At 40.4% G+C, this 20,854-nt stretch overlaps 1 protein-coding gene across 19 annotated transcripts in view; it reads right to left on the minus strand.

Annotated features, from left to right (window-relative positions):
- Window positions 1-20,854, minus strand: part of RBFOX1 (RNA binding fox-1 homolog 1) — a 1,102,859-nt gene that overhangs the window by 580,327 nt on the left and 501,678 nt on the right. The window contains exon 1 of one of the 19 annotated variants that reach the window (XM_050317478.1): window positions 967-1,332. The exons of 15 other annotated variants lie outside the window; for them this stretch is intronic. In XM_050317478.1, the coding sequence (XP_050173435.1) occupies window positions 967-1,084 (118 nt within the window). In that variant the 5' untranslated portion in view covers window positions 1,085-1,332. Of the gene's footprint in view, window positions 1-966; window positions 1,333-20,854 lie in introns of those variants that run through there. 3 more of the 19 variants (XM_050317479.1, XM_050317485.1, XM_050317488.1) reach the window with 3 other exon arrangements.

The following is a 20,854-nucleotide window of genomic DNA, read 5'->3' on the forward strand; positions in this document are numbered from 1 at the left end:
GAGGCATGGGGGTTTTTTAAAGACAGAAAATTGCTGAAGTCATTCAAAGTATTTAAATTACCACGCAATTATATCCAGCTGGAAACTGATAGATATTTTTCAATCCCACTCTGTTATACACAGTTCCTGCTTTTGCCAATGCAAAAACATATAAATGGATTGTTAGCCAAAATTACCTGTATGCTTAAATGGTATTTATTAACTAAATGTTGATGCTGTTTCATCCCGTGTATTTTAACAAGTACAGCAACAAAACTTTACTCACATACACTGTGTTTTTTTAAGATCAGTATATTATGCTGATGACATACAGGTACCCCATAGTTAAAGAGGCAGCCAGGTTGGTCGGGAATGCTGTAAGGAAAACGATCCATCTGACAAAACCACTTCTAATGAGCCTCCTGCTACATTCCATACAAATGCTGATACATATTCCACCCAAAGAAAGTCGAGCAGCTCCCTGAAGATGAAGTTCACATAAACTGCAGCCGGGGGAAGGACGAATAATCCCCCTCTCACGTTATTTTCCGTGGGCACCTCACCCCGCGGTGCGTTCGCTGGCGGGGACGAGCCCACGCCGCGCACACACACGAACACGGGGAATACACGGGGAGGACAAACACACCGGGAGCACCGAGCCCCGCACCGCATCGGTAAGTTTATACACGACACACCTTCGAGCAGAGGCAGCATCCCCGTGCCAGCGCTCCAGGGATGCATCCCGCGCTGCATCCCGCTTCGCACGCGGCCGGCAGCTCCACGAACGCTTCACACCCCGCATCCCTTCACCTCCCACCCGGCCATCAGCCCCACCTTACCCCCTCACCTCTCCCCTTCACGTCGGGAAGTCGCTGCCGTCGGCGACACAACCCCCGCAGCCAAACATGTCAACTTGCCCCGGCCCCCACTCCCCGGAATTCCTCCCGCCCCCGCCCCGGAATTCCTCCGAAGCTGCCTCTGCCTCACCTGAAGGGCATCTCCCACGCCTGCGATCAGCTGCCAAGGTTTCATCGTGGGTTGGGAAGCGCCCGGAGGAGCCGCGGGGGGAGCGGCCCCGGCCGGCCCTGCAGCCCCCGGGCAGCATCCACCGCTGCCGGCCGGGGGCAAGACACGGCAGCGCTGTGTCCCTGGCACTGTCCCCGGCCCTGTCCCTCCTGCAGGCGCCCAAGCAGGGCGAGGGGACAGCGCTGGGCACCCCGCGCCCCCTCCGCGGGACTCCCGGGCGGGCAGGATGGAAGCGCTGCCAGCCGCTCCCGCTACACCTACATGATTCAAAATGTCCCTGGGACACTATTTATGACTTCCAATCCGCTGCGCTCCGCGCACTGCCGAGAGCCGGCGGAGCCCTGGGCTGGCTGCGCTTTGCTCCCCTCGCCGACGAGGCTTTGCAGTGCAGGCGCTCAGCGGAGCCCGTTTGTTTTATTCGGAGATAAGAGCAGCTCCACGCCGGCTTAGCTAAAAAAACCACAGCCTTGTGGGAAAGGGAGGTGGGCAGGGGAGAGCAGATTACACTCGATAATTCATTTATGGAATGGCTTAACGTATGTGCTAAATATTAAGTGCTTATTGAAATACTGCGCTGAAGTTTGTAGGGCTTCACTATCCGGGTCTGTGTAGATAAAATGGTTAATATTTTGTTCTATGAAGAATTTAACCATGATGGTTAACGTTTGGATGAAATGATGATTAATTACCTGTGAAATTCTGAATTTGCTTAAAAACAACAATATTGCAGAGTAAGTTATTTTTAAGACAAAGACTTGCCTGCAACTGAAACCAAACCTGAACATCTTCCACTAGCGATGGCAGCAATTAACCCATTTGCAGAGCAGAGCAAACAAAAATGTTTCAGATAAACGTCAAAAACTGACATCCTTCTCTACGCAAAAACATGGCTTGTTCCCTATTAAGTAAGTTGCTATTTCAAAGTACAGCTATTTATATAACCAGAATTACAATCTGTAAACAAATATCCACTTCTACTCTAGTGAAAAATTCTATAGATGCTACTTAGAGGACTTCTGTAATTCTGTAAAATGATTTTTCTTACCACATATGCAACATTTCTCAAAAGTGTAGTAAAGCATCTTTCAATATTTCTCATTATTATGCAATGAAAAAGGAGACTAATAAACTGATCTCCCAGAAAATAATTTCTATCAATCATTCCCTTTTTGCATATGTAAGTCAAAGAATTTGCACCCCTTTGTGGCAGAACAGGATAGGGAAGGTTTAATTATGTTCTATGAAAACTTAAAATATCCAAACTAATGTCACATTCAGATTCTGATTTCATATGGTTTTCCTTGTTTTGAAGTTTTTATTGTAGTCATGCCCACCTTATTACCTGAAGGGAAAAGAAAACTATCTACCGAGACAGACAATGGGAAAATGAAGGCATCTTAATCATAATAAAGCATAAGTGTATAATTTAAATAGCAGAATGTTTCAGGGGCTGGCCTGACCACTGGGCTTAATAGCCAGAACACATCTCAGAGCTCACACTGCCTAATTGTGTGGCCTTGACCACATTATTCATCTCTTCAGTTTTCCCACTTGTAAAATTAGAATAATTCGACTTACAGTGTCTCCCACCTCTGACTTCTCAGGAGGGCTCGGAGGATTAATGACCCTGCAGTGCTCTGGAAATGAATAAACACTAACTGCTAAAGCAGGGCTAATATGTTTCAGAGCATTAAAGCCCTGAAATGCTAGAAATTCCAGTTAAACCACCTTGTGTGTCTAAACATGGGTGAACTAAAATGTAGGAATTACTAAGATACCATGTTCTATCATTTACAATCAACAAAACACTGCAGGTTGTCTTATCGTTCTGTCACTGAAATCTGATTTTCCTCTATGCCCATCCTTAGTTTTAAGCTCAGAGTTAGTTACATTAAAAGTCACCAGCAGCAATTGCCACTGTCTTACAAAAACATGCAGGGCAAGGCCACTCAGAGTCAAAGCAGTTGAGAAACGTCCCCATTACCTCTGGGCTGTTGGTCCCAGCCTTTGCAGCACAAATGGTCACTCAATCAGAGGACCAGCAGCTCTGGCAGATGCTACATGAGGTCCTGTGCTGTTCTTCAGAGGTCCCCAGGCTTTATTCAAGTAAGGAAAAAGGGTTTAAAGCAACTCATTATCTCATTAGCAACAAATAAGGGGGGCAGGGGGAAGCACTGCAGAACAGGCTGCATCATTCACGAAGTTGTGACAACAATCAGATCAAAATAAAAGTCCGAATTTCTATGTCCAACTTAAAAAAAGAGAATTGTAAAATCATGTTTCAGTCTACAGAATTAACCACCTTGAATAAAAACCTGTACAGATTATACATTCATTTTCCCCACACTCTCTAATTGGATAAATTTGCTTCTTCCACCTCGCATATGAACAGGAGATAAAATTCCTTAAATGCTCTAATGGTCAAATGATGCCACTGCTTGTCCTCGAGTCACTGTAGAGGGGCTGCAGAACCTCAGCTGGGCTGCCATGCCCTTGTTTGATAGCACGGACCCTTCAGCAGCTGTGTGGGAAACTCTAACCCCTGGAGCAAGGCCAAGACCAAGAGTTAAATTCCCTGTGAATCCATCTGAGGGATAACCAAAAGCTTGAGTGAGGAATCACAACAGGGACGAAGAGGGTCTTGCTGTGGTTCAGCTACTGGAGATGCTCATCCTGACTTATGCACAGACACCCAATCACACATCTCTCCAACCTTTCCCCTGCACTTGTAAGGAAAAACATTAAATAACTAAAATATTACTGTGATGGCAGTGGCTACTGAAGCTTCAGTAATCCCAGAATTATCTCTCTTTTTACTTGAGATCTTCAAATAAATATTTTCAAAGTATTTATTGAATAGCACAGATGAGTGTCATCACATTATGTCTGTTACTTCACAAGTTCTAGATAAATTTAGTTGCTTCATATCCCTTACACATTTTTCTCCTTAAAAAAGGGAGCATTTCCCACTTCACAACAAAAATCACTTCACAGAGGAACAGATCAAAGTAACTGTAAAGTCAATGCCTCATTAAATGGTTGGGCTTGAATTTTTTTCAAGACTGATCCCAAAAGTTAGGCGTGACTACTGGAAGGCTTCCAGCTGAAAGTCTTCCATGTGTAACTGATTCAGTTGTAATTTCTTGAATTAAGTTCCTGTGCTAGGGGAGCTATTAAAAACCACTGAAGGAGAATGAAGATTGTTAAAAATCCCAAAGTAGCCTCTTTTAGAAGGTTATTCTGCACCTGTGTAGTTTTGACAGCACTTTTCCCACAGGGCAGTGGAATGTGGTTGAATGCACGTCCATGACCAACACATGGGGGCTCTCCATGCCTGATGGATTCCTGCTGCAATGTTTTCTTTTTACATGCCATCCAATGATCCAGCAGCATTACAGAAAGAAAGCCTAATGAAACATGTTCAGTGGGGAAAGTGTCACGTGATTTATCATAAACACGCTGCAGTTTTATCCCAAAACAGTTTCTGGTTACAGTGTGAGAGTCCAAGGCAGGAGATCAACATGGCAAGAAACACAACATCCATCAGATGTCACGAACACAACAAAGCAGCTGAAGCTCAAGCAAACCTACATCTGAGAATTCAAAATGTTACACTGATTCTAGGTATAGTCTTTTGTAGAGAACCTAAATGATAAAGATTTTTAAACCTGAATTATCAAAGAAATCAAAAGAAATGCAATCAGCAAACACAAGTTTTTCCTCTACCAAGCAGAATTTTAAAATGTTCTCCAGGGGCTGGATCCTGCAGGCATCCACAGTGTTTCTAAGCCCACAATGAGACTAATTACAAGAGTACACAAAAATGAGTGGTTTTAGCACTAGACCTACATAAAGGATGTTCCAAAAAATCAGTGAGATAATATACTAGGTGCTTTCACAAATTATATTTCTGTATACTCAAAATGTCAGTGTTTCTCTTTCACCGCTGGCTTACAAATAGCCTCTATAAAGAATTTTTAAATGTAATTACATTGATCTGAAATGCTTCATTTTGCATTATTAGTTGGTGTTGTCTTTTCCCAAGGAGGTATATTGCTATTGATGTCACTAATCTCTCTTGAATGTTCTAGTACTGTTTCAGCTGTACATGCAATTAGAGTAGTTCACAAAGGAGGTAAATTAAACATTGCAATCATCCAAAGGCACTTTCACACTTCTAATGTAATTCTAAATGCAAAAGTTTGCCAAGTACTAAATGCAAAATTTTTATCTTTTTACAACAAAAACACACCTAATTTCATTCAAAACCAAGAAATCAAGCACCAACAATAAAATAGTAGAAGGGACATAATTTTGATGCCCCTAAATTAGTACTGATCTAATAAATGTTACTTCAAACACTGCTACAAAAAAAGTTTCTTGCATAAATGCTACAAAAGAGGCCATCAAAATAACCAGTCATGCCTGTATTCAGCCCCCCATAAAGAGCCCAAAATGCACATTCCACAGGACAGGAATTTTTTGCACAGCCACTGCTGCTTGGAAGGTCATGCTCAAAAAATAATTACTTATCCAGACTCCTATAATAGAGCAAAGTTTCTGAAGGTGCATCAAATCAAGGAAAAAATATGTATCTCATTTTTGTCAAGTATAAGAAAAGCACAGAAATATGGATCAGCAGTATTCACTTTAAGGCTATGGACTGTTTTTTTTTTCAGCTTGTTGAAATGTTTAATGTGAAACATATGGCAACAACACATCTACCAACATGAAGAAGAAGCAGGTCTCTGAAAAGCCTCAAAGCAAAATAATTCCTTATGGGTTTATACATATTCACAGCCCTGTTGAAGTGCTAAAGCAGTCATGAAAAATCACATTACAAAGGCAAACAGTGCTTCAGCACGACCAAGGATTACCAGTTAAGGCTGCAACATGGGCTTTAACATTTCACTCCATATGTCCTTCAAAGGTAATCTGGATCTGCTTTTAGATGTTATTCCCAAACAAATCACAATTTTTTGTTTAGTAACACTTTGAAAACACAACTTTTTACTGCATTGGGAGTTCAGAGAGTCTTCTAATTCTGCAATCTTTTTTCTTACTTCACAAAGTCTGAGTGCAAATCATGTCCTCAATGAAACTGCAAAGGGTTGATTTGTCTAATTGTGCTTTCCTGTGACCAGGAAACACAGAGGTGACAGTGCTCACCATACTGGTGTGAGAGGAAATGTCAAAACACAACAGAAAGCACCTAAAAATCCTGGAAATTCAGTTGCTCCCCCTTAAGGGTGGTGCAAGGTGATGCAATACCTTAAATGATAAATTAGAGCCTGTGCCACAGAACAGGACCCTGAATGCTACTCAGAACATCAAACACACCTAACACAGAACATTTTCCAGTCCCAAGATCACACCTGGAAGTCACTGAGGGAGCTCCAAGGCCTCCCCCTGCCGTCCTTTGAGGCACCACGCTCAGAGGAGTCTGAATCCAGAGCCTTCACTCTTCCTTTGCTCCCAGAGCAAACCACAGTGAGCACAACCACACAGCATAAGCTGTGAGTCTGACACGTGCCTGCACCTGCAGGCAGCAACGGGACCAAAGGGAAAAGAATGAGGGGTAGGTTGCCTAGAGATTTCTAGAAAATTTTTGGCACAGTAAGTGGAAAAGAAATACACCTTCTGTGCAAAGCTGTGAGAAGTATGGAGGTGCAATTCTGCTGGGAAATTGGGTAAATCTGTATCTTTTATTCTTAGTAATGACAAATCTTTCTTTTGCAGCTGTATTTATTTTTACTCAACCTATTTTCATTTACACTTGCTCTCCAGATTGCAAAACATACCAATGAGACTTTTGTCACTAACTTAAGATGCATGATACACACTTCCTACTGAAATGAATGCAAAGATTTAAATATCTTTATAAATACAGGATATAAAGCAATGTTGGGATTGTTACTTGAGATATTTTAAGTGATGAAAATAGGTTTAAACCAACACAATCACACAAATGCCACAACTTTGTGCACTACCAGGTAGAAGGCCTGGGACCACCTCCAGCTCAGTCACTGGGGGCCTTCTCTCCCTCAGAGTCCTGTTGGCACAGAGAAAGTCACAGCTTGTGGATGGAAGCAGCCACTTGCTCCTGCTCATCTGTGGCACAACACAGTTGACTAATTAATTTTTTAAAGTATTCAAGATGTGACACATATATAGGATTGAATACAGATTAGCATTACAATAATCACCGAGCTTTTGTGGCCTCAAATTTGTCTTCTCCCAGCAAAGTTCCCTTTAATGTGCAGATGAACGATGCCACTGTGTATCTTGAAATAAACAGGCTCGTTATGATCATGACTTGTCACATACATGGGATTATATGACCAGCACACAGTAGGCTGGCAGATAAAGGCAACCTAAATAAAATATCCATTCCCAACTCCTTGCTAGGACATCCTGATCCTTCCTACCAGTGGCATCCTGGAGTGATGTTATGGAAATCGCCCTCCCCTCAAGTGTTCGCAGATTGAAGTTGTTTTCGTGAGCTGCAAGCAAGGGTTTTCTTGGCCCAGTTCTAAGGACAGGATTTGTTTGCCAAACTGACTAAAAAGGGAACAAAAAGAACATGAAGTTGTCTCAAAATTTCCAACTCAGCAAAAGCTTGGAGAGGTTCAGAGGAGAGATGGCCCACACAACAAAGTGCAAAGGTAACAGGGAGACAGGCAAGCGAGCTGGCTGAAGTGTTCAGAACCCTGAAAGTAACTATGAAGTAAAGAGAAACAGAGGAATGAATTCATTTTTTCTACTTTTTAAATTTAATTATTTTTTATTTTCCACTCTTCGATTTTTTGGATTAACTCAATGGATGAGTCTGGAGTCACTTCATACATCACAGGCCACATTTCACACTCAGCAAAAGGACCAGCACATCCTTTAGGAAGGAAGTCTTTACTCAGAGGGTGGGGATGCCCTGGCACAGAGAAACTGTGGCTGCCCCAGCCCTGGAAGTGTCCAAGGCTGGACAGGGCTTGGAGCAACCTGGGTTACTGAAGGGGGATCCTGCCCATGGCAGGGGTGGAACAAGATGACCTTCAAGGTCCCTTCCAACCCAAACTATTCCATGATTTTACGGTTCATGTGCTGTGGCACAAAGGGCTGCTCCTGGAAGCTGTTCCTAAACACCTACACTCCTAATAGGAGCCTTGGTGCCAGGGCAGCTAAATTATATGGTTTCCTCTATAGTGAGATGGAAAATTGGCTTCCGAAATAGACGGTCCTTTAGAAGGATTTAGGGGGACCAATGTTAATTTTGTCATCCATCAAGATGGACGCACGTGGAATACTTGATATCAACATCTATATGTGATGTTTCCAAGAACAATTAGTGCATGATATTTTAAAAACAAATTTCACACATTTTCCTGACAAACTGTTGTGGACTCGTGGTGTTAATTTTAGCAGTTTCAATTGGATTTGGTACGGTTGGAAATGCAAGGGGAAATCTGCAGTAATCAGGATGTGACACTCATTAACACTTCCACAGAATACCCACTGGATTTGCCTAAACTATGCAAAGAGTCATTGGTGAATCTTTAATATGAGATTTCCCTGGTTTCACTCCACATTCAGCTCCTTTTGCCCTCCCTTTCTCCTCTCCCCCGCCCTCGAGAAATGCTGTAAACAGTTCACAACAAAGCATAATTAAACGTTACAGAAAAGCTAAAATATACATGTAATTACCCCAAAGCTCATATAATTCCATATATAATTTTATGAACTGCAAATATTCCTCAAGAAATTATTCTGTAAGGGAAAGAAACACTAATTGGGTACAATGGTTGGATCCAATGGCACTCCAAGTCACTCAATAAATCTGGGGATGCACAGGCAAGTTTTTCCATGACCTGTGTATCAAACTCACCCAGGCCCAGCTCGCAGACAGCAGTCTGTGCATGTAAAGTAGCAGGAAAAGGTTCCAGAAAATGGGTAAACCACTAAGGTAGCAAAAAGTTTCTGGTTCTGACAAACACAAAAATATTAAGGCAATTATGCCATTATTAAGGGAGACATTTCTGGCTACTCCAAATGTCATTCAGTGAGGCAATTAATTAAAAAAAAAAAAAAAAAAAACACCAAAATCTAAGTCATTTAAGTCTTCTTTGAGAAGGACAAGCTTCTCAGGAGTCAATAGTTTTTATGGGTTTTTAGCTGAATTATGAAGTACCTATTGGACTCCACAGACTCCATCAACACAGCCCAGTAGAGCAGACAATCCAATACACAGTGAGAAGTTCACAATGAAAAATAAAAGTTATTTTCTATTTTTAAATATTAAAATAACAACCTTACTAGATTTAAGTATTCTCATTGAAGCTCATTCTGCTGATAAAAATGCTTTTTGCTCAGCTTTGGTTTTTACAATAGACTTCTTTTACAGGAATGGTTAAGAGTCCAGCATTAATAAGATATATTTAAAAAGATTTAGTATAAGATTTAGAATAAAAATTTAAATTCAATTCCTTTCCCTGCCATAAATTCCTGCAAACACACATGAACAACACTGAATTTCTGCTGTGTTATACTCCAACCCAAACATTTCTGTATAGCCAAAGCTTTGAAATTATTTGAACTATGTACCTGTAACTGACTGGCTGTACCAGAAAATGGATTATTTCACTTGCATTTTGAGCAAATTTATTGACTGAGAGTCTTCCTTCATTGCTCCTACTCAACAGATCATTATCTCTGATATCCCACGAGCACAGGAAAGAATTTTCTAAAGGAAAATATAACCTGACCAAGTGTGAGGGCCAGAACACATTCCTGTATTTTATTTCTGGTTAAACTCTCAGGCTCTGATCATCTCTATGTCTTGTTCAGTAGTGCAAGCATGCTGGGAAGAAAAATGCATCCCTGGGGTTTTATTTATTTTGTGGATTCTTTTTAAAGATAAATTAGAACACCAGAATTTGGGGAATTTGGTTCTCCTCCTGCTGAACAACTGGAAGTGTAAATACTAATTTTTGAAGCTTTCCCTCTGACCACTTCTTATGTGGGTTTTCATTCATTCAAAAAAAAAAAAAGGTAACCTGGAAGTGGGACAAATTTTTTGTTTTGTTATTGTTTAGTAAGCAGAATTCTCATTCCAATACTTTGATAGTCCCAAAGCAACAGTAGATCTTGGTAAGGAAAAAATTCAGAAATTTTTCTCTAAAACTGGCCCATCTGAACGTTTTACCCACCACAATACTATTTGTACTCCAGACAGATTTCCACCAAAACTGCCTTTCCAGAGAGATCAGACTTCTCTTTCTAAACAGCACAGCGTGTGAGATCCTTTCAACAGCCACAATAGCAACAAAACACTTCATGAAATTCCTCAAGTAATTCTCCTTGAAGAATTCACAAGTGAACTGTCTAAGACAGCGAAGCTCTCTGGCATTCCCTGGCTCAAGGATGTCACCCAAAACTGGAGGGCAAGAAAAAACATAAAACTCCTGGCTAAGACTAGTTTAATAATTCAAACTAATTTCATTAAAATCCTAATACTGATATTAGTAAGGGGAGGTTGAAGGGGAGGAAGAGTTAAAAGCCAAGAAAAAAAATTGATGCACAATACCCCACAACACCAAGTGATGCTCACTTGAGCATCTGCTGCACTGAATAATATATATATATATGAATATTTATTTATCTATACACATATTTCATATCCTGAATAGACAAACACAGCTGAGATGTATTTCAATAAAAAATGCCAAAAAGAATGGCCAGTAATATTAGTTTGTCCAGAAGTTGTTTAGATCACCTGTTTAGAAACAGGTTGGAAGGCTCTGATGGCCGGTGCTTTGGCTATGAAGTGGCAGCACCTTCTAACAAGATGGGAAGAGCAGGACTTCATTTACAAAAGATAAGACAATTTCCTCTGTTCTTTGGGAGTTGTCACACGTCATTAAGTCTTTTTTGTCTTATTCTAAGAACTGTGGGTTTTGGATGATTTCACTAATTGAACTTGAAGCCAGAAGCAGGATGATTTTTGGAACACTACACCACTTAAAGATTCATCTATTTTTATTATCATACACATCTAGAGAAGTGAGCTGACCATCACATCACCTCTGCTCTGGCAGTTTTATTACTGCCATTCTAATGCTCACCCAGGGGCTTCACCTGCTCTTCATGACACAAATGTCTTCCAAGATGCCATCCCTACGGTGCAGATTTAGCAACATATCCCTTTTGAGATATTTAAATGGCTGCACCATCTGCATCCTTAAAAACTTATCAATATTTCAAGAGAAGATAATATTTCATATTTGTGGTTATTTATACTTTTATAACTTCACATCACCCCAAGCAAATAAACTGTGTGAGCACTCTTTCCTAATCTGAGAAGCCATGCAGTATTTATTGAAATTGGAGAATTAATACTCTTATTATGAATGCAAGAAACAGCAAGGGTAAAATTAAAACTCATCATTACTTTGAAATCTGGCATGAAACCTGAAAATAAATTAAATCTTATCTAAATGCCAAAATCAAGGAGAAGAAGAAAAAAAAAAAAACCACACCAAAAGACAAAACTAGACTCTCTGTCCTATTTCCTATGCTTTTTTTTTCATATTTACGGAACAGAAAGACAGAAAAAAGTTATGTCTGAACAGGCAGAACTGAATCATCTGGAACAGTAAGAGCTGTGTATGAAGGGAAACACCTTCCCATCAAAGACTTGAAAAGACACTTCTAAATCTACTCCAAATCCAGTGGAGAGCAGTGAGAATACAGCAAGGTTTAATTCCTGATGAATCTTATACCATATACTGAGCAAGACCAATAAAGTTGCACAAAATGGAATAATTTCTTCCCCATATCCAAGGAGATGTGAAATCATTTGCATGGGCACGACCCAACAGCAACCAAACTGCTACCCATCCACCTTTGGGCAAAGACAGAAGTGCAGATGGCTCCATTTCTGCAGCACCAACTGCAGGCAGAATTTAGGAATTCTGTAAAAACATTAATTGAAACGGGAGGAAAAGTTTCCACAGCTTGTCACTTGGGAACCTGACAACAGAAGTTCAATAAAGAATCCAACCAAATGGCTTGTCTTGCAAAATGGGACAGGCTGTCATTTTGTTCAAATCTGCTGCTCCAATTATCTGGTCATTAGAAAAAATGATTCACCGTTCCAGGCATCTTTATACCCAATTATTCTGGGCCCACATTAAAGAAGTTAATCTGCTAGGTAGCAATACCAGAACACTGAAACACAAGTTTTCCCAGGAAAGACATTTTAATTTGTGCCAATTCAAGTACATAAATCTTCAAATAATAAGAAGCTCGATAAATTTAATGCAGCTGGGAATGACTCAAATAAGCAAAAATGGCATGCCTTCAATCCAGAATGACTGTCAGGCCAAGAAAAGGAGAGAACAATTGCAATGACAGCCTAAGTCATAGTGTAAATCACCACTGAACTGTTTGGGAAGTCTTCATGATACCCCCAGAGACAGAGTTGTTGAGCTGGAAAGAAAAGAGTTAGAAAATAAGACTGAAGAACACAAAGCAGAGTACAAAGATTTGAACAGACTAAAAGAAATCAGAACAGAGATCCAAGGGCCAAGTAGAAGTTCACTTACTAATCCAGAAGAGAGCAACAGCCCAGAAAGTACCATCACAGGTCAGGAACTGGCAAACACTGCTCAGTTGTGCAGAATCCCAGAAGATAAGGAGAAAATGTGGATCTAAAACACCCATTGCTGGATGGCCAGTGGTGGAGCCATCCCAGGATTGTTGGTAAGAACAGACAAGGATTGTTGGTAGGACCATGCCATGGGATGGAACCAGCAGACATCTCCTATGATCTGAGACAGGCTGAGGATCAGGGGACAAAAGGGCAAAGCCCTCTTGCTGCTGTACCAGTGAAAATCAGAGTCCTTACAAAAAGCTGCCTATCCTTAAATGCATCCAAAATACGTGGAGCAAAACCTGTGAGCTGTACAGACACAGCCCTACACTTCAGCAGAGCCCTTTCCTGGGGAAGGTCTTGCTGTAGGTCTTTTCAGTGAAATTTAAATGTGTAACTGTGGTTGATACTAATTTCTCAGACACTTATAACTAAATTATCCACTAGAGAGCACAGAAACATTTTCAAACACATTCTGCTTATGTCTGCAAGTGCCAAGTGAGGTCCTTGTGGCACTCAATGTCACTCTTGTACATGAAAAATATGCTAAACAACCTGCCATGCACAACAGAGATAAGAAATGGACTCAATGCAACGCTTGAATGAAAAAAGGTCAACAGAGCATGAACTTCTAATGAACAAATTTCAGCTGTTCCCAGCCTGGTGTGCAGTTCTTGGACATTCTTGATGGAATAACTTCTTTTGCTTTATACACCTTTAGGTGTAAATATATAACAACACATGGAAATAAAAGAGAAAATACATCCTTCCTTATCAGCATGCTGGGCAAGAGCTGCTCTGTTTCCTGCTCTGCAATATATTCTGGTGATGTCATGACACTTTTAGTTCCCATTAAAGAAAACCTTTCATCATTTATTATTTCCCATTATAATGGGCATCCTGTAAAATTCATCTTTCATTTAAAAACATAAATAAAATGTTCTGTTGTTTTGCTCTATTTTAGAGTTGCTCAGAACAAAAATAGTATGATCCATGTAAAGCACTCTGGAATTTCTCCTTTAAAATATTGTTTAAAACTGTTGTTTTAAATTGTTTAAAACTGTTCCCACGGGCCTTCATCAATACTTTGATAAAGGTGTCCACAGTATCCACAAATCTGAATAGCACATCTCAGTGCTAAATATGTTTTTCTTCATTATTTCCCATAAACAATTTGAGTCAATCCTTGCTGTAAAAAGATCAGTAGCATAGAGCATCTTGTATTCCCAGTAAAACATGGAATTTGGCTTATCCAGTCAAACATGTTCAGGAGTGGGTACCTTCAGACACTGAACCAAGCCAGTGAAAGTATTTAAGCCTGAAATAAGTCAGATGTAAGAGAAGTCTTGTTCTAAATAGTATGCTATTGCTTTATAAGCTGGAGAAGAGGAATTTTATAGATATTTCTCATTTATCTTAGCATCACCATGAAAATAAATGAAGTTGGAAAGCCAACACCTAGCACAGAATAAGAAGAGCAAGTGCCAGGAAAACATTTAACTGTCCCTAGGAATTGTAAGGAGCACAGTCAGCTGAGAGGATGGCAAATCACTTGGTAATTATAACTGCAAACAAAGAGGAGCAAATAGCAAGGTGGAGGAAATCCAAGTCAGCAAAAAGGGATGAACACAGCTCAGGTTGCTTCATGAGTATAAAAGCTAACATGGATTTCCACATCTGAAATCAAAATTATGGCATTAAAATGGCATTAAAATACCATATAATACAGTTTATTCAAATGCTAAATACAATATAAGCACAGAATCATAGAATGCTCTGGGTTGGAAGGGACCTTAAAGTTCATCTTGTTCCACCCCTGCCATGGGCAGGGACACCTTCCACTAGCCCACGTTGCTCCAAGCCCCGTCCAACCTGGCCTTGGACACTTCCAGGGATCCAGGGGCAGCCACAGCTTCTCTGGGCAACCTGTGCCAGGGCCTGCCCACCCCTGGAGTTAAAAATTTCTTCCTAATATCTAATCTAAACCTGTCCTCCTCCAGCTCAAGGCCGTTCCTCTTTGTACTATCCCTACATTCCCTTGGGAAAAGTCCCTCTCCAAGCACTCAGTGCCATTTCCCTTTGGGGGTTTATTTTTCAACAGTAGGTATTTTAATTTAACACCTCTGATTTTAAGCACTTTTAATGACTATAGTCACATAACATCAGAATCATCAAACCTTTAAAAGAAAAGGTTTTTATGTAGAGGGCAAGATGTTTCAGAGACAAGGTATTCTTGTAAAAGTGATCACAGTGCTCATTTAATCAGAAGTTCACAGATTCTACTACCTGGTTTTTCTCTTCTTAAATCCTATCAGTTTAAAATGAGCATCACTGCAGTTTTCATGTTAGGTATTGATATATGCTTATACAGCTGGGGAAAAACAAACACACAAACAAAAGAAAACAAAAAAACCCACAGAAAAATAGAAGCAAGAAATAAGAATTATGAGGTTTTATCATATATTCTACCATTATGGATAACTCCTGGTACAAGCAGATTAACCAGTTTACCAAATAACTCTCTGCGCTGAGAAATATATTTTAATATTGATAGACCTGAATTCCTCTTTCTGCCTTTCCAAGCACAGTTCTGGGAGGGTGAAGGGGTGGCATCTAAAATGATTTACTTGGTAACAAAATAGGGCTGGAAAGGAGCAGCAGCAGCAGTCAGATCCTGCTTGGAGAGCAGGTTTGTGATACAGGCAGGATCTTTGTCTGCTTCATGGAAGAATCTGAGGTTTCTACTGATTTCCAATCCCTAATAAAACAGTTATCTGCAGCATAAAGTGTCCAGGTCTTGGGAGCAAAGCTTCTTTGAAGTGGGGAAAAAATTTCCCAGCTGGAGATGAAGTGCTGACCCTGCGGGTATTGGAGCTGCAGCTCTTTCACCTGCATGGTTTTCGTAAGTGTTTTGGTTCTGCAAGACTTGATGAGAAGTTTAACATCCTGCTGGGAAAATAATAGCTTCTATATCCATGTGTGGACCATTTCAATTCATCTAGGGAGGAAAAGTCTCTGTAGGTGCAAAGGCTCACACGAAGGATATACTTTTAATAAAGCATTTAGAGGCAAAAAGAATGATGCCGAGTTTCCATCTCAGGTAAAGACAGGCCCATGCTGGAAAAAGTTGTTCATGTGGGACAAATGCTGAAGCTCCTGGGCCTAAGGCTCATGTGTGCAGTGTACCAGACACTCCTAAATGGATTCTAAGTGGGTTTACCTTTCTAAAAGGTGTTTTGCTTTTGTTTAAAGTACTGATTTTTAAGTTTGCCAGAAGTCACTCGAAAGACTGTAATTTTTAAAGCAGCCTGACCATAGCAAAAACTAAAATAAACCCAGACTAATGCAGGAATTTTATTATTCAGCAAAATTCTGCACCTCTGACTCATAACAGGGACTGGTTGGAGTATATCTTACCAAAGCAAGACCTCACACAAGGATGAGAAGAAACTCTGAGGAAAAGGCACAGTAAAGAGACTCTGTGAATTAAGCAAGAAAAAAAGTACAATTTTAATACCATGGAGAGATGACATTTGAGCTCATCAGTGTGGGCTCTTTCTCCAGAAGAAGGATAAAGAGATGTAACAATCACTCTCTACACTTCACCTTTTTATGGCTTCCCAAGTGACTTTTGTACATTTTTGGCTGGCAGTGCTGAAAGAGGCCACACATTCAGATCTGTCCAAAATAAAATACCTGAGACTTTACACACCAGGCCCTGTGTAGATTGTAGAGCTTGGAGTCACTGTTCAAACCTGACAGTTGGTTGGACTCAGCTGAGCTCACCACAGAGCTTGAGTCCAAACTAAACATTTCACAATACACAGTTTTTAAGTAAAAAAAAAAAAAAAATCTATTATTTAGCAGAGTGGAAGCCTCTTTCTGACACAAAACCTGAAGGGTTGAGACAGAGCTGTTCTACGTGAGGTTCATGACTGCCAAGAACAGTAACACAAACCAGCACATTGTCAACGGGGTGTAAAATGAGCCCAGCTCTGAAATTCTGGGCTGAGAACCCCGAGAGCAATCATTTATCAAATAAACTTCTGAGTCTTGGGAAAACAACAAAGTTATAGTTATCATAACATAATCACCTTTTTTTTTTTTAAATAAGAGAGATAAATTGATACAGAAAAGATTTTGTGAAGAGTTAATTCCAGTGAGCCCTTCACAAGCTCCAGATTTTCTGTCTTGCTTTTTTGGAATGGAAACAGGAATCTCCAATATTTTGTACCTTAAGCTTTCCACAAATAATACTTTTGTGTAAATTGAAAAAAACATGTACAACATCATTTCACAAAATTAAGAGAATTATTTTTACACTGATGATACTAAAATAAACTCAAAATATACATAACAATAAGGCTCTTTTTTTCCCCTTCTGTTTAGGCACCCAATAAAGCGGTTCTTTGCACATATTTCATATGAAGCTTGACACAATATTTAGGCAGCTACATGTATTTCACTGCTCAAATGTTTTTAATTAAGAACTTGTAAAGAATTGAAATGTATGTGCTTCACACCACACCAGTAATTTTCAAAGCAACAAAATATCTGGTTAAAAGCAATAGGATAACCCAGCAGCCCATAGAGGCAGCCATGTAGTCCATGTATTCTATTAATTATAGTAGTAAGATAGTATTTTGGAAAACAAAATTGAGGATGATACACTAGAAAGCACTTCACTACCACTGTTTAATTTGGGACCTAATGCAGCGTTTCAACAAGCACTACAAAAATCTAACCTTGCCACACATTGTCTCCTTCCCTCAAACTGTTGACAGGGGAGGTGGGAAGGGAAGGAGAGAGAAAAAAATAAAAAAGAGGGGGGGAAAAAAGAGAGATATAAATATATATAACTTGTGGATAAAAAAATATACATAAATACATACACCTTGTGGATAAATGCACCTAATCCCAGTTAGCTTCAGTACAATAACTCTCCTCGAAGAGCAGTGTAAGGGGAGGTAATTTCACAGTGAGGTCTTGGGAGGTGATGGAATATATGGATTCCATTAGGTGAATACACAGCTCTGGAGTCCATTAATTTGTCCTGGCAGTGTGATGTTTGGCAGGGCAATGCTGGTGTTCCCCAAGCACACAGGCCATCAGCTGCAGGGCACCCCTGGGAGTGTGAGATTCCCAGGATTACTGGGAGAAGCTAATGGAAACGCTGATAATGCTTATTGTTCTGCTTAGTGCTGTATGTAAAGTTACCCAAAATGTGCTTAGGGACTGCAAAATACCATTCCTGGTGCTGTGAGTTGGAATTCTGTTATCACACACCCCAAGCAGGACAGGGGACTCGTGGCACGCTCGTCACTTGAAGCTGCTGTTGTCATATATCACATTTTCTTGGACAGGGTCCAGAATGGAGCAGAATGAGCAGAAGGAAGGCAGGGATGTCACACAGCTGCTGACTCAGCAGTGTCCAGAGTGGCCCCACAGAGCCAGACTCAGCCCCAGGCACGCGTGGCCCAGGGCTCAGGGAGCTGGGAGGGGACCCAGCTCATTCACACAGGGGTGACAAATACCCCAGAGTCACGTGGCACCTGTGCTCCTGCAGCTGCACCACTGCCCCAAATTTAGGGAAGCTCTGTGCTTCTGTGAAACCTTCTCTTTCTCTCCTCTGGCTTAAACAAAAAAAATCCAAAGGAACACCGTAAAATATTAAACCTCTGCCACTTTGCTCTTGTCACCTGACCTTGTTTTCTTCAGTACATTTTTTAACTTAACAGTGCATTGTTCTCCATTTACAGCCCTGCAATTAATTTGTACTGCTAATGCCTGTCAGACAAACATTCTGCAAAGAGGCAGTAACAGAACACTGGATTTTTTTCCCTTTTAGCCCCACAGTACTGTTGAATATGCCTTGCTTAAGGCCACTGAATCCAAGTGAGGAGAGATACATAAGTAGCTTATATTATAAAGTAATTGGATGTTGACAGACAACAAAAAAAATAATTGTGTCTGTGTTTTGCAGCAATGAGAGTCTATGTATCTTCTTCACACTGCTTAGCAAGGGTGCAATTCCTACTTGGGTACAAGAAACGAGATACCAGCTCATCAGCTTTAGCAGAGGTGGAAAAAAACTGGTCCCTGGCCATGAAAATACATCATTTTAAGGGCTTAATTTATTTCCTTTATTCGGTGTTATTAGTTTTTTGGTGCTTTCCTGCAGCATATCAGGTCTGTACAAACCACAGTATCACTGTGGCTAATCTATAATAACATAACTGTCTGGAGTTCATTCCATCTCCTGCACCAAGTCATGAAACTCAATTACTAAGTGAGAAAAAAATTGAAAAGCCAAAACAATGATGTAGAGCTGGTGTCAGGGTGTCAGTGGAGCTGCCACAGTTATTGCTGTGTGAAGCTGAAGCACTTCAGAAATTTAGAACATTCAGAGCAGCCCATTCCCAGCCCACGCAGGCCAGCACAGGACCAGTGCCATTTACACTGAATTGATGGAGTTAAGAGGCCCCAGGTTCAACCTGTCTTTCCCCTCCCACCTTATTTTATCTTAAATAATGTTGTTGATGTAATATAATGTGTTTACACACTGAGGTTTCTTACCTCTCAAAAATAAACACTCTTCTCTACTGTGTTTTAAAATGTCAGTACATCAGAATTCGTTACAGAACCAAACAAAACCAACACAACACATGCATTTCATAGAGAAATAAACTGCAGAAAGAAACAGGATTCAGTATTTAATGGCATGAATAATGAATTAAAAACTAAGTTTAAATTATGTTGAAGGTCATAGAAAAAGCCTCAAAGAAAGACAGTTAAACAGACATTAAAAGGAAGATTTAAATAGGTGATCTTTTAGTATTCTAGCAAAACCAGTCTGTCTTTCACTCTTTATTTAAATTAAAATACCACACTCAGTGACTGACCTTTTTAACATGGCCTGAGGGAGAAGGGTATGATCTTGTTAGAAAAGAATTGATATTAAAAGAGCAATACTATTAAAAAGCAGAAGATGATGGAACCCACAGATTAAAATTTGTTTGCTCAGGGAAGGTTAACTTTTTTATGAAAAACCTGCCCTTACTGCTACAAGCAGAGAGAACTGCTGCAGTTATCATTTTGGTAACTAGTTTATGGACTGAGTTAATAAATACTGTCACAGATTCCTTAAAAACAAACAAACCTGAAAAACCAAATCACAGATTTGCTGGTATTCCAGCAAAAGTGTCCCTTCTTTTCAGTACCTCACTGGGAGGCCAACTGTGGCAGAGAAAAGACCTCCCTGACTGCCTTTTCCTGAACATTGCCTTAAATGTTGTGCTTTGGCTCGTCTAACACCCAGATTTCTATGTTTTTATCAAGAGAGGTCAAAGATCCTGTCAAAAAACAAGTGGAGGGCAAGACTTGGGCCTCCTGAGAAGCTCCCAGAAAGGTATCTGAGATGTGAGACAGTGGTTAAACCTCTGCAAACACTTCAACATTGTAATGAGGGAGCAGAGATATGGCTCTTTAATCACCTTCACCTGAATTTAGATCTTTGGTATTAGAACACTCCAAGTCAGTCTTCAAAAATCCTGCTTTCCTTAAAAGTCTATCTCTAGAAAGAGAAAGCTAGAGGTGGGAATGACTAATGGCTAACAGCCCCGAGTGTTAAAGAGCAGAATCTAGTTATTGATTTATCTTTCCCAAGGACTTTCACCAGAGGCTGGGTGCTCACACCTACACCAGGGTGCCCCCAACCTCCCTTTAGCATTTTGCCACAGATAAAGAAGAGCCTGAGCTGGTCCCACACTCCCCATCCCCTGGCAGTGGATGGTCACATAATTAAACATCGTCGTTTCAAAGTTCTCCACTTCGCTGCCTGAAAACTAAGAAATATGGTCTTTGTTTACTAAATTTTGGTGTGGATATTAATGGATAAAGCATCAGTGCCACGTTTTGTATGAAATACATATGAATTAGATGGCTGGCAAAAACTAGGGGAGGTTGTGTCCTTGACTTTACTGAACTTGTCTGGTGTATCAATTAGTACATTGCTAATTAAATATAAACCACTACAGGGATAAACTGCATTCGATGAAGCAACCAAAACCTCACGTCATGAATAACGTGTTGTTAAAGAGAAGGCTTTAAAATAAAGGTAACCACATGGAAATCCCAGGAAATTCACAGGGAGTCACACGCTAATGTCTTCCTAGAGGAAACCCCCAATGAAAATCCCCCATTCAC

This window comes from Myiozetetes cayanensis, unplaced genomic scaffold, assembly GCF_022539395.1.
Source record: "Myiozetetes cayanensis isolate MyiCay16 unplaced genomic scaffold, myiCay2020 scf20-37, whole genome shotgun sequence".
NCBI lineage: Eukaryota > Metazoa > Chordata > Aves > Passeriformes > Tyrannidae > Myiozetetes > Myiozetetes cayanensis.